General features: G+C 44.9%; 1 protein-coding gene across 1 annotated transcript in view; it reads left to right on the forward strand.

The window, feature by feature from the left end:
* Positions 1–430: 430 nt before the first annotated feature.
* Gldc (glycine decarboxylase) overlaps positions 431–19,197 on the forward strand; it is an 88,985-nt gene continuing 70,218 nt past the window's right edge. Inside the window, exons 1-2 of the mRNA XM_052187334.1 lie at positions 431–891; positions 1,382–1,457. Coding sequence (XP_052043294.1) covers positions 625–891; positions 1,382–1,457 — 343 coding nt within the window. The 5' untranslated portion in view covers positions 431–624. The remainder of the gene's footprint in view (positions 892–1,381; positions 1,458–19,197) is intronic.

Below are 19,197 nucleotides of genomic sequence, written 5' to 3' on the forward strand. Positions count from 1 at the left end.
GACTCCATAACTGTGAAAGAACCTTCACTTGATCATAGTGGTTCTCACGAGATGTGGCCCTAAAGTCAGTGAGTGGAAATCAACTAACTATTGGAGTCTTCCTTCAATATGAGACTCATATTCTGTCTCAGTGCATTAGTCCAGGAACGTCACGAATTTTAGTGCTGCTCCAACCGGCCCTACATCCCTTTCAGTGGATCTATGAAGCATCCTGAACCCCGTGTAAGAAGCGCGAACGGGGACCTTAAACTTCCAGCTATTGGGCAGGGGGACGCCACCCAACTGCTGAAAGGGGTAAAGAAGTGGGAGGAGGTGGGAGAAGAGGAGGAGAGAGAAAGGGAGGGCCCTGCCTTGCCCCGCCCCACAACCCATTCCCATTGGCTAAAGGCTTCCTGGTCCCATCCTACCGCCCGCCTTCGGGCGACGCTTAAAGTGTGCGGAGCAGGTGCCTCGAGGGGAGGAGGAACTTTGCAAGAGTTAGTGCAGTTCGCTGCACCCATTCATTGCCCGCTGGGGTCGGGAAGGGGGACCCAGGGACTGCAGCAGTCACTCTCGGGTCATTGGGGCCAGAGGAGGGCCGGAGAGTGCCGCTGACCCTCGTAGGCTGGGGAGGTGACGGCGTACATGCAGCTGTGTGCCAGGGCATGGGGACTGCGCCTGGGCCGCGGAGCCGGGGGCGGCCACCGCTTGGCTCGCGGCACCGGCTTGAGTTGGGCGCCGCGGAGCCGGGACTGCAGCAGCGGCGGCGGCGGCGATGGCGGGGACCGTGGTGCGGCTGGGGCCTCGCGCCTCCTGGAGCGCCTCCTGCCCAGACATGATGACTTCGCTCGGAGACACATCGGCCCGGGAGACAAAGACCGGAGGGAGATGCTGCAGGCGCTGGGGCTGGCGGTAAGGCCCCTTCACCCTCCACCCTGCCGGGGCTCTGCCCGCCGGGCCTCCGGGCTCCTAACTTGCCCTCCTCCTGCGTCCCGGGCCCCAGCTTGGAAGCGAGCGAGCTCTTAATCTTGGTGCCTCTTCCTCTCTTAACTTTTCCGCTGTTCCCGCTCTTTTAAAGTGCATTTTAAAATTATCCCCAACTCCAGACGAACCCTAATTTTGCCCGGAAAGGAGGAAGGCTCCCTACTTAGAGAATATTAATCCTGTCAGCTCCAGTGCAGCTCCCGAACCCAGAGTAGCGGATTTACCATCCGGCTGCATCATTTTTTTTTCCTCCAAAATATTTCTGTTTCCTAAAGTTTCACTTTAAAAAGAACCTCTAATTAGACGATTTAAATGAAGTTCCTACCAGCCTTTGAAGATGAAAAACTGAGGTGGCTCTCTTAACTCAGGAATTTTGCACTGCCTGTCGTGTTCACCAGCTTGCGTTTTTAAATTTTAGAGCATTGATGAACTCATCGAGAAGACGGTCCCCGCCAGCATCCGCTTGAAGAGACCCTTGAAAATGGAAAGACCCTGTTTGTAAGTGGCCCGGAGGACTCTGGGGTTTCGCTGCTCTGCCTTCTACAGTCTCTAATGGTCCAGCTTTGGGGTTGGATTGCTCAGTACGTGACAGGCCCTAAAACGCTGGGATTTTTCTTCCGGGAGAAAAAAATCTATGTCGCCCCTTTCATGGTCTTTATCCCTGGGTAGCAGGAGAGGCACCTACAAGCTTTCCCAAAGAAAACCTTGCAAAAGAGAGGTTGGATTAGGAGTCTCCACCTTATGCACGCCCACCGGAAGGGCTTTTTGTTCCTTTGAGCGGAGAGGGTTGTTATCTCAATAGATCAGGTGAGACTCAGAAAGGACAAAGGAATCACCTGAGGTCCTGCAGCTAGAGTAGAGACTTATTTGGAAGGGACTTAGACTTCTCAAAGTCACCAGAATTTCAAACTGCCCTTTCTCCTGTCCATTTTCCCCTCTCACACTCATTCACCTAAAGGCAGCAGTGCTTGGCAAACCCGAATGTTTTTTTTCTTTCCTTTCCTTTCCTTTCCTTTCCTTTTTCCATTTCCTTTCCTTTCCTTTCCTTTCCTTTCCTTTTTCCATTTCCTTTCCTTTCCTTTTCTGAAAAGCACACAAAACAGATTTATGCTTAAAAAAAGGAAATTTCAGGCTATTTATGGCTTCCATTTTTAATTATTATTTTACTTTTAAGATTTGCTTGCATTTCTACTTGTGCACCACGTGGGCTGCTGGGTCATCTAGAACTGGGGTTCCCCACAGTTAGGGGTCATAATGCCAAACCGAGTCCTCTGCAAGAGCAACACATGCTCTTAACTGTTGAGCCACTTCTTCAGCCCTCTTTGGTAAAAGTAGTTTTAATGGTCCCAGTGCTGTCTTTGGGCGTTTTTTTTTTTTTTTTTTTTTTTTTTTTTTTTTTTTTTTTTTTTTAATATGGCATTGACTTCTAGGAATCAGGGAAGAATCTAGACGTTAAGGGGTGATCGGAGCTGAAGAACTCTTAAGAAAATCCAAAAACCACCCAGCTCCCTCACCTGGTTACTCAGATCATAGCGGTATTTCTCGAGGGCAATTGTTCTGTTTGTTTGCTTGCTTGCTGTTGCTGGTTTGGTCTCTGTGAGGAAAGAATTCTAGAAGCAAACCTGATTTTTGTTGTAAAAGATGACCTGAGCCTGTTCTGGCTGCAGCTGGGGCATGCCGTATCTCAGGTTCTCCCGAGTGAGGGCTACTGCCCTTGTCGCTGTCAAATGGTGATGGTAAGGGGCTTGCTCACAGAGAAAACTGCCTGAGACTTAGAGAGATGGCCATAAGGTGTATCTGTCTCAGCTTCAGGCCAGCAAAATTCTGAGCCATCAAGTGTGAGGAAAGCAATGAGGTTGGCTTACTTGTTTCTTGAAAGAAGGATGCAACTTAGGCCAGCCTCGAACTTGTGATTCTCTCTCTGGTCCTTATTCACTGAGTAAAGTTTATAGTACATGTACATCGTGATGTGGGAAAACTATTTATTTTTTGAGTACAGTTTTGTGTGTGTGTGTGTGTGTGTGTGTGTGTGATCCTTCCTTCCTTCCTTCCTTCCTTCCTTCCTTCCTTCCTTCCTTCCTTTCTTCTTTTTTTTTTAAGATAGGGTCTCACTATGTGGCCTTGGCTGGCCTGGTTTTGAAGACCAGCTGGGATTAAAGGAGTGCACATCCGGCCCTAGTTGTGTATTTGTCAAGGAAGCCATTGGTGAGAATTTGTCTTCTCAGGACAAATTATTTGTCTTCTCAAATAATTGCCTTCCTGAGACTTTCAAAAACAAAATGTCTAGGTTAGTCCCTTGTACAGCATACTCTAAAGGAAAATGTTCTTTTAGGAGTGTTAAGGCTTGGTGAACTAGTCAGTGTTGCCTCTCTCTCTCTCTCTCTCTCTCTCTCTCTCTCTCTCTCTCCCTCTCCCTCTCTCTCTCTCTCTCTCTCTCTCTCTCTCTCTCTCTCTCTCTCTCTCTCTCTCTCAGGCTCTCCCTGTCCCTGTAGCTAGCTTGGAACTATGTAGACCAGGCTTTCCCCAAAGGCGGAGACCCACCTGCCTCTGTCACCCTCCTGAGTGCTGGGATTAAAATGACTTGCTGTTTAGTTCAGATTTTTCTAGCAAGAGGTTTATTTCCCCAAGTCCCTTGGAATAGGTCCCCAAGAGTTTGAAGTCCCTTGGGAAAAAAAATTCTACTGTCCAAACTCCCTTCCTACGTCCCCTTTCCTGCAAAGCTTGCTTACTGGCTAAGGAGCAAGGGTGGAGAGAGGGTTTGGGTGCTGCGTTTACAACCCACTTAGGAGTCAGCCTGACTCACACCGCCCTGTGGGTACTGACACGCTCCTCTGTAGCAAAGATGTGTTTGCTGTGGTGGCTGTAAGAACAGGCTACTGTCTTTACCACCCTCATTGTAAGTAGTGAGTAGTAGATTCTTGGGTTAACCCTTTTGCATAACTAGATAGTGTTAAACATCTGTGGAGCGCCTCCCGTGGGCACTTTTGAGAAGTGCTTTCTGTGTATTATTTATTCAATCCTCATTACAAACCATGAACTGAGTCAGTCTCTCACCCCTCCCCCCCCCTTTGTTTTAGGGACAAGGGTCTCAATTGTGTTGTCGGGGCTGGTCACATTCATGGACTCAAGTGATTCTCTTATCTTCTCTTCCCAGATACCTGGGACTATAGGCCCACAGGACCATTGCACAGCTATTATCCCCTTTAACGAAGCGGCGTGGTATACAAAGGCTCTCTAACTTGCCAGGGTCTTAGCTCATGACCTTTGGATAGGAGCAGAACGCAAACTCAGGCCATTTGACTCCCATCACACCCCACCCCCCATTCCCACCCCTGCCGCCCCCAGTCATGACATTGCTGTTTTCATGGTGTCCCAGGCAAAGCAGAGAACCCCGGCTCTTCTCAGGTGCACAAGCCAGTCACCCTGGAGTAGCCACTTTTGTCGTGTGCAAACTGCCCCTGTGGGAATGAGACACCATGATGAGGCTAAGTGTGGATGGAGCTCTCGGGCCCAACACTAGGATGGAGGAGGTGCGGTTGGGCGTAGTTCCCCGTGCTGACTTGGGTGAGAAACAAGCCCTTACTGAGCAATCTGGAGGATGCAGCTGCGGGCAGGGACCAGCAACTAAAGGACAGAGCGTGATAGAGCCATCAGTCTGGAGAGAGACTTCCTATCCAATGCCCCAGAAAGCGAAAAATACTATCTATCTATCTAGTTTATTTACTTATTTGTTTATTTATTTATTCACATTCCTAATCTGCCCCCTAGTGTCCCCAAAAAATACTTTTTTTTTACAATTTTTTTTCTATTTTTTTTTAATTTATTGATATATTTATTTACATTTCAAATGATTTCCCCTTTTCTGGACCCCCAGTCCCCAAAAGTCCCATCAGTCCCCTTCCCTCCCCCTGTTTTCCCACCCAACCCTTCCCACTTCCCTGTTCTGATTTTGTTCTATACTGCTTCACTGAGTCTTTTCAGAACAAGGGGCCACTCCTCCGTTCTTCTTGTACCTCATTTGATGTGTGGATTATGTTTTGGGTATTTCAGTTTTCTAGGTTAATATCCACTTATTAGTGAGTGCATACCATGATTCATCTTCTGAGTCTGGGTTACCTCACTTAGTATGATATTCTCCAGCTCCATCCATTTGCCTAAGAATTTCATGAGTTCATTGTTTCTAATGGCTGAAACTAGTACTCCATTGTGTATATATACCACATTTTTTGCATCTATTCTTCTGTTGAGGGATACCTGGGTTCTTTCCAACTTCTGGCAATCATAAATAGGGCTGCTATGAACATAGTGGAACATGTATCCTTATTACATGCTGGGTAATCTTTTGGGTATATGCCCAGGAGTGGTATAGCAAGATCTTCTGGAAGTGAGGTGCCCAGTTTTCGGAGGAACCGCCAGACTGATTGCCAGAGTGGTTGTACCAATTTGCAACCCCACCAGCAGTGGAGGAGTGTTCCTCTTTCTCCACATCCTTGCCAACACCTGCTGTCTCCTGAATTTTTAATCTTAGCCATTCTGACTGGTGTAAAGTGAAATCTCAGGGTTGTTTTGATTTGCATTTCCCTAATGACTAATGAAGTTGAACATTTTTTAAGGTGTTTCTCTGCCATCTGAAGTTCTTCAGGTGAGAATTCTTTGTTTAACTCTGTACCCCATTTTTAATAGGGTTGTTTGGTTTTCTGGAGTCTAACTTCTTGAGTTCTTTATATATATTGGATATTAGCCCTCTATCTGATGTAGGATTGGTGAAGATCTTTTCCCAATTTGTTGGTTGCCGATTTGTCCTTTTGATGGTGTCCTTTGCCGTACAGAAACTTTGTAATTTTATGAGGTCCCATTTGTCAATTCTTGATCTTAGAGCATATGCTATTGGTGTTCTGTTCAGAAACTTTCTCCCTATACCGATGTCCTCAAGGGTCTTCCCCAGTTTCTTTTCTATTAGCTTCAGAGTGTCTGGCTTTATGTGGAGGTCCTTGATCCATTTGGATTTGAGCTTAGTACAAGGAGACAAGGATGGATCAATTTGCATTCTTCTGCATGCTGACCTCCAGTTGAACCAGCACCATTTGTTGAAAAGGCTATCTTTTTTCCATTGGATGTTTTCAGCCCCTTTGTCGAGGATCAAGTGGCCATAGGTGTGTGGGTTCATTTCTGGATCTTCAATCCTGTTCCATTGATCTGCCTGCCTGTCACTGTACCAATACCATGCAGTTTTTAACACTATTGCTCTATAGTATTGCTTGAAGTCAGGGATACTGATTCCCCCAGAATTTCTTTTGTTGCTGAGAATAGTTTTAGCTATCCTGGGTTTTTTGTTATTCCAGATGAATTTGATAATTGCTCTTTCTAACTCTGTGAAGAATTGAGTTGGGATTTTGATGGGTATTATATTGAATCTGTATATTGCTTTTGGCAAAAATGGCCATTTTAACTATATTGATCCTGCCGATCCATAAGCATGGGAGGTTTTCCCATTTTTTGAGGTCTTCTTCCATTTCCTTCTTCAGCGTCTTGAAGTTCTTGTCATACAGATCTTTCACATGTTTAGTAAGAGTCACCCCAAGGTACTTTATACTGTTTGTGGCTATTGTGAAGGGGGGTCATTTCCCTAATTTCTTTCTCAGCCTGCTTATCCTTTGAGTATAGGAAGGCCACTGATTTGCTTGAGTTGATTTTATAACCTGCCACTTTGCTGAAGTTGTTTATCAGCTGTAGGAGCTCTCTAGTGGAGTTTTTTGGGTCACTTAGGTAGACTATCATGTCATCTGCAAATAATGATAGTTTGACTTCTTCCTTTCCAATTTGTATCCCTTTGACCTCCTTATGTTGTTGAATTGCCCGAGCTAGTACCTCAAGTACAATATTGAAAAGATAAGGAGAAAGGGGGCAGCCCTGTCTGGTCCCTGATTTTAGTGGGATTGCTTCAAGTTTCTCTCCATTTAGTTTGATGCTGGCTACCAGTTTGCTGTATATTGCTTTTACTATGTTTATGTATGGGCCTTGAATTCCTGTTCTTTCCAAGACTTTAAGCATGAAAGGATGCTGAATTTTGTCAAATGCTTTTTCAGCATCCAATGAAATGACCATGTGGTTTTTTTCTTTGAGTTTGTTTATGTAGTCGATTGCATTGATGGATTTCCGTATATTGAACCAACCCTGCATCCCTGGGATAAAGCCTACTTGATCATGGTGGATGATCGTTTTGATGTGTTCTTGGATTCGGTTGGCAAGAATTTTATTGAGTATTTTTGCATCGATGTTCATAAGGGAGATTGGTCTGAAGTTTTCTTTCTTTGTTGGATCTTTGTGTGGTTTTGGTATCAGCGTAATTGTGGCTTCGTAGAAGGAATTGGGTAGGGTTCCTTCTGTTTCTATTTTGTGGAATAGTTTGAAGAGTATTGGTGTTAGGTCTTCTTTGAAGGTCTGATAGAATTCTGCACTGAAACCATCTGGTCCTGTGCTTTTTTTGGTTGGAAGACTTTCTATGACCCCTTCTATTTCTTTAGGGGTTATGGGACTGTTTAGATGGTCTAGTTGGTCCTGATTTAATTTTGGTATTTGTTATCTGTCTAGGAAATTGTCCATTTCCTCCAGATTCTCCAGTTGTGTTGAGTATAGGCTCTTGTAGTAGAATCTGATGATTTTTTGGAATTCCTCAGTTTCTGTTGTTATATCCCCCTTTTCATTTCTAAGTTTGTTAATTTGGATACTTTCTCTGTGCCCTTTGGTCAGTCTGGCTAAGGGTTTATCTATCTTGTTGATTTTCTCAAAGAACCAGCTCCTGGTTTTGTTGATTCTTTGTTTGGTTTTGTCGTGTGCAAACTGCCCCTGTGGGAATGAGACACCATGATGAGGCTAAGTGTGGATGGAGCTCTCGGGCCCAACACTAGGATGAAGGAGGTGCGGTTGGGCGTAGTTCCCCGTGCTGTCTTGGGTGAGAAACAAGCCCTTACTGAGCAATCTGGAGGATGCGGCTGCGGGCAGGGACCAGCAACTAAAGGACAGAGCGTGAGAGAGCCATCAGTCTGGAGAGAGACTTCCTATCCAATGCCTCAGAAAGCGAAAAATACTATCTATCTATTTATTTATTTATTTATTTATTTATTTGTTTATTTATTTATTCACATTCCTAATCTGTCCCCTAGTGCCCCCCAAAAAATACTTTTATCAGTCTCTCAGTAAGTCATCACTCAAAAAGAAGCAAGCAACCCCTCTTAGCTCAAAATCCCGTCAGCTTAATTCCACTCAGATGAATTTCCCTCCTCAGCCACAGCCTTGCACCAAGATAATAAATCAGTAAATAAATCAGGCAAGAACTATATTTTAGTGGGAGCATTGTTTCTTCTGAATGCAACAAGCTGTTTCTTAGTTATTTAGTTTCTTCTACCAATGTAATAGTTAATTAAAAAGAAACCAAACTGATGAGGTTTTAGTTGCGCTGCGCTGTGCTGCTTTTTGCTGTTTTGCTGAGTAAATCTTTCCAGTCGCGGCCTCTCAGAGGAGCCAGATTAAACTAGCCCAAACTAACCAACCAAATGCCACAGAGATTAAAGTTTACACAAACCCACACACTGCTTTTCCTGGGCATGCTTTGGGAGAGAGAGGAGAGTGAACTTCCCAATGCTCAAACTATTCACCTGGAGCTGAGGTGCTGAGCTGTCAGAATCAGTTTGGATGAGGCGAGTGGGAACTGAATGTTCTAAGGTGTGTCCTCAGGATGAATTTTAAATAAATGTGTAATGGAGGGCAGTGATCAAGGGGAGGGGCATTGTGTAATGCAGATGCAAGTGATAACTTTATCACCCTGAGGGCGACATAGTCTCTAGCTGATCAGAGCACTCACAAACTAGGCAGCTAGCAATCCTTCTTCCCCAAGTCAGTCCTGCCTAGAGGGACCTCAGTCCCAAGGCTCTCAGGCGTTGCTGGCTCCTGCCAATCCTTCCCAACCGAGCCAAATCTGCCTCATTTATAACTAGGATTGTGGAATAGATAAAGACTGACCAAATGACAAAGTCAGGATTATTTATTCTGAGCTTGCGGTAGCAAGACTTAGACTTGAGTTTTGGAAAATAAAAAATCTTCAGTGTGTGTGTGTTGGGGGCACGGGGTGAGGGAGCTTCAGGTATGGTTCCAACAGGGGCTATTGGCTTCTAGGACAGCACAGAAAGGTTAATGAGAGATGCTCGCCCAGGGGCCGCCTTAGGTGTGGTGAGGTGAGTGTATATACATATATATACACATATATATTATATATACATATACATACACATATATAGTACATATACATATACATGTCATATACATTACATATACATTTACATTTATATTATATATATATATATATATATATATATATATATATATATATATATATATATATATATCCATCCCTCTGATCATGAGCTAGAGGCAGTATTTGAAATGCTAGGACTTGAACCCACAGCCTCAAGACTCCTAGGACACCCATAAACCCCAGTCTTTATAAAGTTTTTTGTAGCATCAAAATATTTTAAGGTTTCTTGGGTTTCGACCTATCAAACCACACTGACCACACTGTGGACAGAAATATCAAAGTATAATTTTTTCTTTTTAAATAATTACATGTGAGTAGCGGAGGCAGGAGTGTACTTGCGTGAGGGCACTCTTGGAGTATAAAGAAGGGATGTTGGATTCCCTGGAACTAGAGTTAGTGGTTGTGAGCTCCTTGACTGGGGTGCTGGGAGTGTCTGAGCCATCTCTCACAGCCACGTCACCTTCCTAAAGGATCATGGAATCCATCTAACATTAATAAAGATATATCTTTAAAAAAATGTTTTTAAGTTTTATTGGCTGGTGAGATGGCTGGGAGGGTAAGGGTAGTTGCAACCAAGTCTGATTAATCCCCAGAGCCTACAAAGTGGAAAGGGAAAATGAACTACACAGGTTGTTCTCTGATGTGCACAAGCGTACACACATACACACTAAGCACAAACTAGACTTTTAAAAGCACGCCTTCAATCCCAGCACCTGGGTGTCAGAGGCAGACAGATCTTAGTTCAAGGTCAGCCTAGTCTACAGAGAGCTAGTTCCAGGATAGCCAAGGACACACAGTCAAACTATCTCAAAAAAAATAATAAAAAAGCAAAAAGCAAAAAATTGAAATAAAGAAAAATTATATTTTGCATAAGTAACATTCCTTAATTTTGTTTGGTTGTTTGTTTGTTTGTTTGTTTGTTTGAAGTGGACTGTCTTAGAAAAACTTTAGGTTATCTATTGCTAGTGTGATGGTTTATATATGCTTTCCCAGGGAGTGGCACTGTTAGAAGGTGTGGCCTTGTTGGAGTAGGTGTGTCACTGTGGGTGTGGGCTTAAGACCCTCATCCTAGCTGCCTGGAAGTCAGTCTTCCACCAGCAGCCTTCAGATGAAGACGTAGAACTCTCAGCTCCTTCTGCACCATATCTGCCTGGATGCTGCCATGTTTCTGCCTTGATGACAATGGACTGAACCTCTGAGCCTGTAAGCCAGCCCCAATTAAATGTTGTCTTTTATAAAACTTGCATTGGTCGTGGTGTCTGTTCACAGCAGTGAAACCCTAACTAAGACAGCTAGTTAGAAATGTTTGCCAAATTCGGTGGTTTCTCTAAAACAATAATAAGCTACAGTCCTAGCAAGCTGCCGTGAAGTTCCACTGGGTCTACCCATCTTAAGTTTTCTTTTTTCCTAGTATTTGCTTGCCAAGAAGAATGGAAAGAGACTAGTGGGTAAGGGCCCGTGCTGGAATTGGAGATACATGGAGTTTGGTTCTCAGCACCCTTTTAGCAACTTAGAACCACCTGTAACTCCAGTTCCCAGGGTCTCTCTGAAGACTTCTGGCCTCTGGCTACCAGGCGTGCGTGTGCCACAGACATGCATAGGCAAAAACACTAATGCACATGCATTTTTAAAAAGGATTTTAAAGCTATTTGTAGATCTAGCTTTTGATGAGGGTTTCAGTGCAGTGTCCACACATTCCCTGGATATCTCCAGCCTCGCCTCCCACCTGACTGGTAGATCTATTAAAATTAATGGACCACGGTTTCCTTTCTTCCTCCCCTTCATCTTACGCATCCCACGATGGCCTCTCTGCGGTTGTCTCACTTCAGCATTCTGTATGCTAGACCTGATGTATGCCATCACGTCTGCCTGATGGATCAATATCAATTCATGTTTACTCATGGCTCATAGTTAACTCAGGAATTAGCATAATTTCTTATGCAGTAGTGGATAATGGCGTTGTATGCTCTAGAACAATGACCTGTATTGATCACTGTATTCGATAAATTAGTTCACTGCCTTAAGAGAAACTGCTGCATCTCCCCCAGTTTATACATATTCCCTATATAACATTAACTTAGGGTAAATTTTAAATAGCATCAAAAATATTCGGTGCTTATGCAGCGTTGTAGATACAGTGTTAACCTCGGAGATCACTGAGATGGGAAGAACCCTTTGTCCCTACATGAAACTCCCTGGACTATTTAGCTTTTTAGGTTGTTTCCTGTGGCTTTTGTCAGCAGTAGTTGTTTGAGTTTGTAGTTTCCAGATCTGCCTCCATAGTTTCCTCTGTCAGCTTTCCGTCATTTACTGAGGGATTTCTTTAAGCTTTCTTGGGTTTTGATGTATAAAACCACGCTGACCACATTGTTGACACAAGTGTCAAAATATAATTTTTTTCTTTTTTAAGTAATCCTGTGTGAGTATCGGGGGCAGGAGTATATTTGAGTGCAGGTGCCCTTGGAGTATGAACAGGCGTGTTGAAGGGTGTGGAGGTGCCACACAAGCCCTGGATACACTAGAGTCAAGTGGTAATAAAGATAATGCCCCTGACAGCTAGATAAATGCTGGCTATTCTGCAGATAGGATGGAAACTGAGATTATGGCATTGGCAGAGGGGAAAGTGTGAAAACACACGGCTGTTTGAGGAGTGATGAGGAAACTGTAAGCAGACTATTTCGTTGTCGACGAGTAAGGAAGCAAGGTATGAGATGTCATTCTGGAGGGTTCAGAGCCAAAAAGTTTACATGGTGTATGTTAAATGTGAGATAGTTCAGTTCTTCTAAATGCGCAAGATGGAAGGGGGTTTGACAGGCGCCCTCAGACTGCTGCAGTTCTGATTCTGGTAGAATGGAGCCGAGGTGGGGAGACTGAACACGGAGACAGTGAGACGGCTGTGCAAATCTGGGAAAGGCGTAGGGAGCCCCAGAGCTCCGCGGTGACTTCGTGGGAACGAGGGACTTCCCCAGTGGACTGCGGAGAAGAAAGTCAGAGCCAGAATGTGGGAAAGATGAACACGTGGAGGGAACAGTCGGGTAGAGTCACCAGGGTCAGGAAGATTATTTTCCTCAAGGGCTGTAGTCCCTGTGTTCAATTTTGGACCTTCCTAGGGCTCAAGAAGGAAAAATGTCTGCAGAGTCAAGAGCGCCCCCTAGGGTGGTTAGCAGTTTGGGGCGCTGCTTGCCGGGTATTCTCTTTGCTTGGTAAGCAGGAAGAGTAAGACTGAATTAGGCAGAAGTGACCTTTGAAAAGCGTCAGCATGTCTGTCTAGGTGGTAAAAGCGGAGGTGACCCTTCAGAGCCTGCTGAGGTTGAGTGGTGTTGATTCTGCCAGGCATTATTTGCGGGTCTAGGAGCAAGAATGAGAAATGAGGTCACTAAGTTCAGCTGAGGCTGGGGATTGGAACCGTCAAGTACCAAAGACTTCAAGGTCTGCCGGTCAGCTCAGGTCACTGGGTTTGGAAAGAGATGGAAAGGCTCATCCACCTTGCACCTAGAGGGTCAACGACTAACGTCATGGAACAGGGAGCAAGGACACAGCAGCGCACAGATTCTGAAGGCTCTGGGGCAAGTAAGATCACAAGGTTATACACTGCTCTCCATGTCTTCTGACTCCTGCATGTCTTTTCCAAACAGCCTGCCCAGGAGCTGTGGGCCTTGTTATATAATGAATAAAGACTTAGATCTCAGCCGGGCAGTGGTGGCGTACACCTTTAGTTCTAGCACTTGGGAGGCAGAGGCAGGTGGATTTCTGAGTTCAAGGCCAGCCTGGTCTACAGAGTGAGTTCCAGGATAACCAGGGCTACACAGAGAAACCCTGTCTTAAAAAAAAAAAGACTTAGATCTCTCTTATAAGATATATTTATAAGTTGTGGCCAGACATGGTGGCTCATGCTTTTAATCCCAGTACTTGGGAGGCAGAGGTAGAGGCAGATAGATCATAGTAAGTTGAGGCCAGCCTACATAGTTCCAGGACAGACAGAGTTGCATAGTGAGATCCTGCCTCAAGCTAAAACTAAAGTCAAAACAAAACATTTACTGTTACTTTTAGTTTAATTTATGTGTATGCATACTTGTGGGTGCCCTTGGAGGCTGGATTATTTCCTGGCACTTGAGTGTGGGGTGGAGAGAATTGAACACTGGTCCTTTGCAAGAGTAGCAAGTGCTCATAACTACTGAGCCATCATTCTTGCCCCATAAATCTCATTTTCTCTGCTCAGGCCTGTTTGGCTTATTATTGTGCAAATGGAGAAGTTAAGTATGGATTCTCAGTGTTCATTATTAAACTCTGAAAAGATGAAATCTCTGAATCCAAAGTTATTGTAGGCACTGATACAACTATTCCACCAGTGTCAAGTTTCCACTTATAAATGTTTTTGCAAAGCTTTTCCTTATAGGAATATAGCTGGACCATTTGGAAAAACAATTTTTGTAGTAACCTGCTGTGGATTCTGTGATAGATAAATATTCTGTGATAGATAGTCATGGGGAACTACCTGTATGTGAGACCCCAGGTTCATTGCAACCAACTCTTAACCCACCATGTTCCTGTCTGCAAAGAGATTACAATTTGTTATTTGGTGAGATTATAAATTAAACCACAGATCTCTCCTTAGAGCGTTCCTTTGATCCATAAAAAGTTGTCATCTGCCTTTCCCTTAGGCAGGGTACGCTGTTTGAGTTAAGCTCTTAGAACATACACTTCCCCTTGTGCTATTGCTCTGCAGGGCATAACAGCATGCCCTGGGCAGAAAAGAGGAAAAGCAAACTGCGCAGACTTTCAGTCCAACCTAACCAGCTGGCCTGAGTACGAATCTGTAGGTCATCTGGTGTCCATAATAAATATTATGAGTTGCAATGCTTCTCTATGGGTTTTTGTTTTGGTTTGGTTTGGTTTTTGGTTTTTCGAGACAGGGTTTCTCTGTGTAGCAACTGGCTGTCCTGGAACTCACTCTGTAGACCAGGCTGGCCTCGAACTCAGAAATCCACCTGCCTCTGCCTCCCAAGTGCTGGGATTAAAGGCGTGCGCCACCACCACCTGGCTTCTATGTTTGTTTTTTAAATAGTAAACTGGAGAGGCCCTGACATGGTCTCCCCAAGAAAGGAGAGATCTGGGTTTGAGGAACAGAATAACAGATACGATATCTCTCAAGTTTCTCTCTACCACTGTGGCTGCTATTCTGTTGATCTTGAAGTTCCGTGTGGTCCGCTGCAGAGGACTCTGTCCTGTGAAGGACACAGAGGAGACATGCCTCAACTCCTTTGGGTGGTGGTGGAGGTGATTTGAGGAGTTATAGTGGCTTGCTAATAGGAATCTGGTCTGACCAGATCTGGAGAAGGGAAGGAAGTTGGGAACGGGTAAAGGGAAGTCAGACGTTTGCTGTTGCTCCTCTTACCCTGGCCACACAGTAACTGGAACACTGTCTGGAATCACCGGGGAAAGAACAGTCTAAGGGAAAGGGATAGGATGGCTGGGGCAGAGGTCGTCTTGATGACGTTAACTGGAAGTTGAAAGGTCAACCGATGATTGGCATCTGGGCAGGGAGTCCTGTACCGTTGAAGAGTGGAGCATTGATGCTGCAGGCATTGAACTGCTCTCGGTTCTTGACTGTTGCTGTAAGAAGATGGCTGTTCCAAGTCCCTGCTGCCTTGACGTCCCTGCAGTGACTGAGGCTGAAACTGTGGGCCAGATTTACTCATCTCCTAAAGCTGCATTTAAAATTCAGGATATTTTTTTTTCTTAACCAGTGTATCAAGAAATGGGATGAAGACAGTGATTCATGGCCAGTAGCTAAGGGCCTTCCATCAGTTTCTGCTTCACAGTGGACAGAGAATCTGGTTTGGTTCGGTTTCCTTTAATGAAAAAAGTCTGTGGTTGAACAGACGTTGATCACAAAATCCTCTACTTCCCAGGGAGGAAACTTGACCCTGGGCTGGTGAACGGACACCAGGAGGTTATGGGTAAAATTAAAAAATAAGTGTTTTAAATGACTAAGTGACGAGAAGGAAAGGCTAAGGTTTTAGACAGAATTTGAATCTTCATTCTGTCTTTTACTCAGAAAATGGTAGCATAAGCTATCTCTCATAACACACTGATCATGGTTGATTGACACCTGCCATCCCCACCCTCAACCCCCAAGGTTCCGACACAGCTCTGAAGCCAGGGATATGCACACTGGCGAGAAAAACCTGCCAGGACAATTTCCACCCTTGCAATCTGTCCCCAGCTTTTTCCTCCAGCCTCTGGCAAAGAAAGACCTTTCTCCAACTGGGGACATTGGCTGGGCAAACTCAAATATGAGCGTGTTGGTTTTCAGTCCTGCTGACTTCCTTGGAGACTTCCTTAGTGCCTTGCCAAGTGTAGGAGGGTGACAAATCGGGGGAAGCTGTGGCACTGCTTACTGTCTGCTCTGTGCAGATGCTGCTGGTGTCATTCAGAGAGCGCCACATGCCCATCTACTTCCCAACTGCATCCTGGGAATGATGTCACTTAATTGTTATCATAAGTAATGTAAGCGTATTGTCCAAACCTCAGACGCACAAGATCTTCAAGGGAAAGCGAGGCTCAGCTCTCCCTCTGACCTCAGCTTTGTGTGAGTCATCTAAGAGATGTTCTGTGTGCAAGCATGTTTATTTTCATTGCTAGTATGTTTCTTTATTTCGTGTGTGTGTGTGTGTGTGTGTGTGTGTGTGTGTGTGTGTGTGTGAGAGAGAGAGAGAGAGAGAGAGAGAGAGAGAATGTATATGGAGGCCAATTGGTTCTTTCCTTCCACCGGGGGGGGGGGGGGGGGGGGGGGGGTCCCAAGGATGGAATTCAAGCAGGCTTGACCACAAGCGCCTTGGCTGGTTCAGCCATTTTACCAGCCCGCTTGTTTGGTTTCCTTAAGACCTTGGCTAGTTCAGGTTGGCCTTGTAAGCAGGGCAGGGTAATCTTCCTGTTTCAGCTTAAATGCTAGGATTATATATAGGCATGCTCTACCACATCTGTCTTGTATTTATTCTTTAAACATATGGACTAAACATTTAGGGTGTAGCTCAGGGATTGGACACTTGCTTAGCATATACAAGGACATTGTTTAATCCCTCATACCACGAAAGGAAGGAAGGAAGGAAGGAAGGAAGGAAGGAAGGAAGGAAGGAAGGAAGGAACGAAGGAAGGAAGGAACGAAGAGAAAGAATGGCATATGAGCAGTGTGTATTAACACACAGTAACGCTATCTTCAGATTAGGGGGCTACAGTGAATCACGAATGCATATTCCTATATAATTAAAGACCAAAATAAAGGCTTTTGTCATGGGTTACAGATGGAGAGCATTGCTTTGGTGCAATATACATCTTAGCTCAGGGAGCCTGGCCATCCATTACAGGGCGTTTCTTGTACAGATTCATTCATCTGAGAAATCTTAATAGCCACAGCAATGTGCTAGGGGGTTAAGACCTACGCTGTTATAACACATTTGTTTGAGCCAGGTGTGTTGGCATACCTTCAATCCCAGCAATCGAAGGCAGAAACAGGCATTATCTCTGAATTTGAGGCCAGCCTGGTCTATACAGCAAAAGTTCCAGGTCAGCCAGAACGCCATACTGAGACCTTGTCTCAAAGGGAAAAGATGCATTTGGTGCAATGTTCTGGGTATATAGGCACACATGACAAGGAAGCTGCTCTTGGAAAGTCTTTGTCCTGTGGAGTTACATAAGGAGGAAGGAGGTGTCCTCAATGAATTCCAAGAAGATAAAACGAGATCCCCTCCCCACCTGGAGACTCAGAAGAAGCAGAGCCCAGAGGGCACTGAATGAACTCTGTTCTCTGTCCATTAGGACCAGGCCATTATGTAATGCTCTAGGCAAGGGAATAAACAGGTCAGAAGCAGGTGTTTGTTCCACAAGGAAAGAACTTGCTGCTCAGATGTGAGAAAGATTGCCTAAGCTACTGCACGGTTGGAAGTACACAACTGGGCAAGCGGTGTCCAGCGGCCCTGCGGGGCTGAAGGCATCTGAAAACACTGCTTGTCTCCAACTGGTTCTTTCTGGTTTTGTGAGAACAGACTCTCACTGTGCAGCTCAGGCTGGCCTCTGACTCGACTATGTATCCCAAATTATCCTCAAACTCATGGTAGTCCCTCTGTCTCCGTCTCCCAAGTGTTAGCATGAAGCACTGTGCCTCTTCATGGTTTTCAATCGACTTCTCCTCCCTGGTTCTGTCTTCGTTTCTTCCCTAATTATTTAATTGTACTTTCCAAGGTAGATGAGAAGGGACGCATGGGCACTGTGTTCTTCCTATGGGAATTTTACTTGGATTTGATTATGGTTCAGATTATAGACTTGGAGGCCTGGTTCTCCTCAGCTCCATTTCAACTAGCCTGAACTCAGCATATACATCGCTGACTATGAATCTGGGAACTTTCCCTTTTTCTCTCATTCCCTGTCCTTCCATTGCTATGTGGACATGTCAAGATGGTGGCTAACTCTGGGATTCTAAGTACACTGGGTCGCCCCTTCTGCATATGCACCCGAGTGGCTTTTTCTGAATGGATATGAGACAGAGGAACATCGAGTAGGCATCTGAAACTGTGTACACACCAAGCTCTGCGTTTGGAGAACAGCTTTTCTCCTGTGTGGGTGAGGAAGCCTGAGGTCTTAGATTTTTATCGTAGCAATGTCCTGGCTTCTAGTTGGGAAGTTCAGGTATGATAAGCAGCCGCTGAGAGAGCGGGAACAGCTCCTCACAGCATTCACACTTTAGGAAGCATGACCAAGAACTCGCTGTCTTAGTTTTGTTTCCAGATGCTGTGATAAATACTCTGACAAAATGACTTAAAGGGAGAGGGATTTATTTACCTTACAATTCTAGGTCACATTTCATCATGGCACAGAAGTCAAGGTAGCAGAAGCTCAAAGACGCTCAGTCACATTAGAGATAGTCAGGGGCAGAGAACAGTGAATCAGTGCAGGCCTCATTAGAATCCCCCTACAGAGGATTCAAGATCGGGTCAGATTGTCAAGACCCAGCATTGCTGTATGACTGAGCTATATCCCTAGACATTTGCTTTTTGAGGCAGGGTCTTGCCCTGTAGCCTCAGTTGGCTTCAAACTCCCACCCTGGTCTGCTGAGAGTTAGTAATCACAAGCCACACCATGGCTGGCTTACTACACTCACCAGGGTACAAGTGGTGTGCAGGGTAAAGCTCATTCAACAGAAAGTAAGAGAGAGCATCAATACCATGGGGAAGGATTCACATTGATCTGCTCCTAGCTAGATACGAGTAGGACCAACATGAAGTTTGGCTTTTCCTGCTGGGAGGATGCAGAAGGAAGAGACGGGAACTATACCCTAACAACTAGAGTTAGATGTTCCCCATCACATCTAGAAGTATGTCAAAGGTTTTGTTTTCTTGCACAATAATGAATCAGTCTCCTTTACTATTCAAGTTAAGAGTCCAGAGTCTCCAGAAATGTCAACCTCTTCCGTGGTAATGTACTGCTTTCCCATGTGAATGTCACACAAGTTTTGTTTGTTTGTTTGTTTGTTTTGAGATGACCTCACTATATAGCTCTGGCTGGCCTACAATTTGCTCTGTAGACCAGGCTGCCCTTGAATTTACAGAGATCTGCCTGTCCCTGCCTCCTGATTGCTGGGATTAAAGGTGTCTACCATCAACACCCAGCTACAGAGGATTGCCATGGTTCTGAGTACAATGACTTTAGTCCTCATTTATTACCTTTTAAAAATCAAACGTTGTGAGCTTCTTTGCATGTAGCTTTCTGCTCTCCTTCAAGTGTCAGGTTCCATCATCTTAGTTCCTATGTTCCTTTAGTCAATCGAAAAGACAGCCCTGCCTCTTACCCCCTGTAAGACTATAATAGGATTTAGCCTCTTAACTGGTCTTGTCTGGTCTTGTTGAGCTACTGTTTATTCGAGAATG

This window comes from Apodemus sylvaticus, chromosome 1 (genome assembly GCF_947179515.1).
Source record: "Apodemus sylvaticus chromosome 1, mApoSyl1.1, whole genome shotgun sequence".
NCBI lineage: Eukaryota > Metazoa > Chordata > Mammalia > Rodentia > Muridae > Apodemus > Apodemus sylvaticus.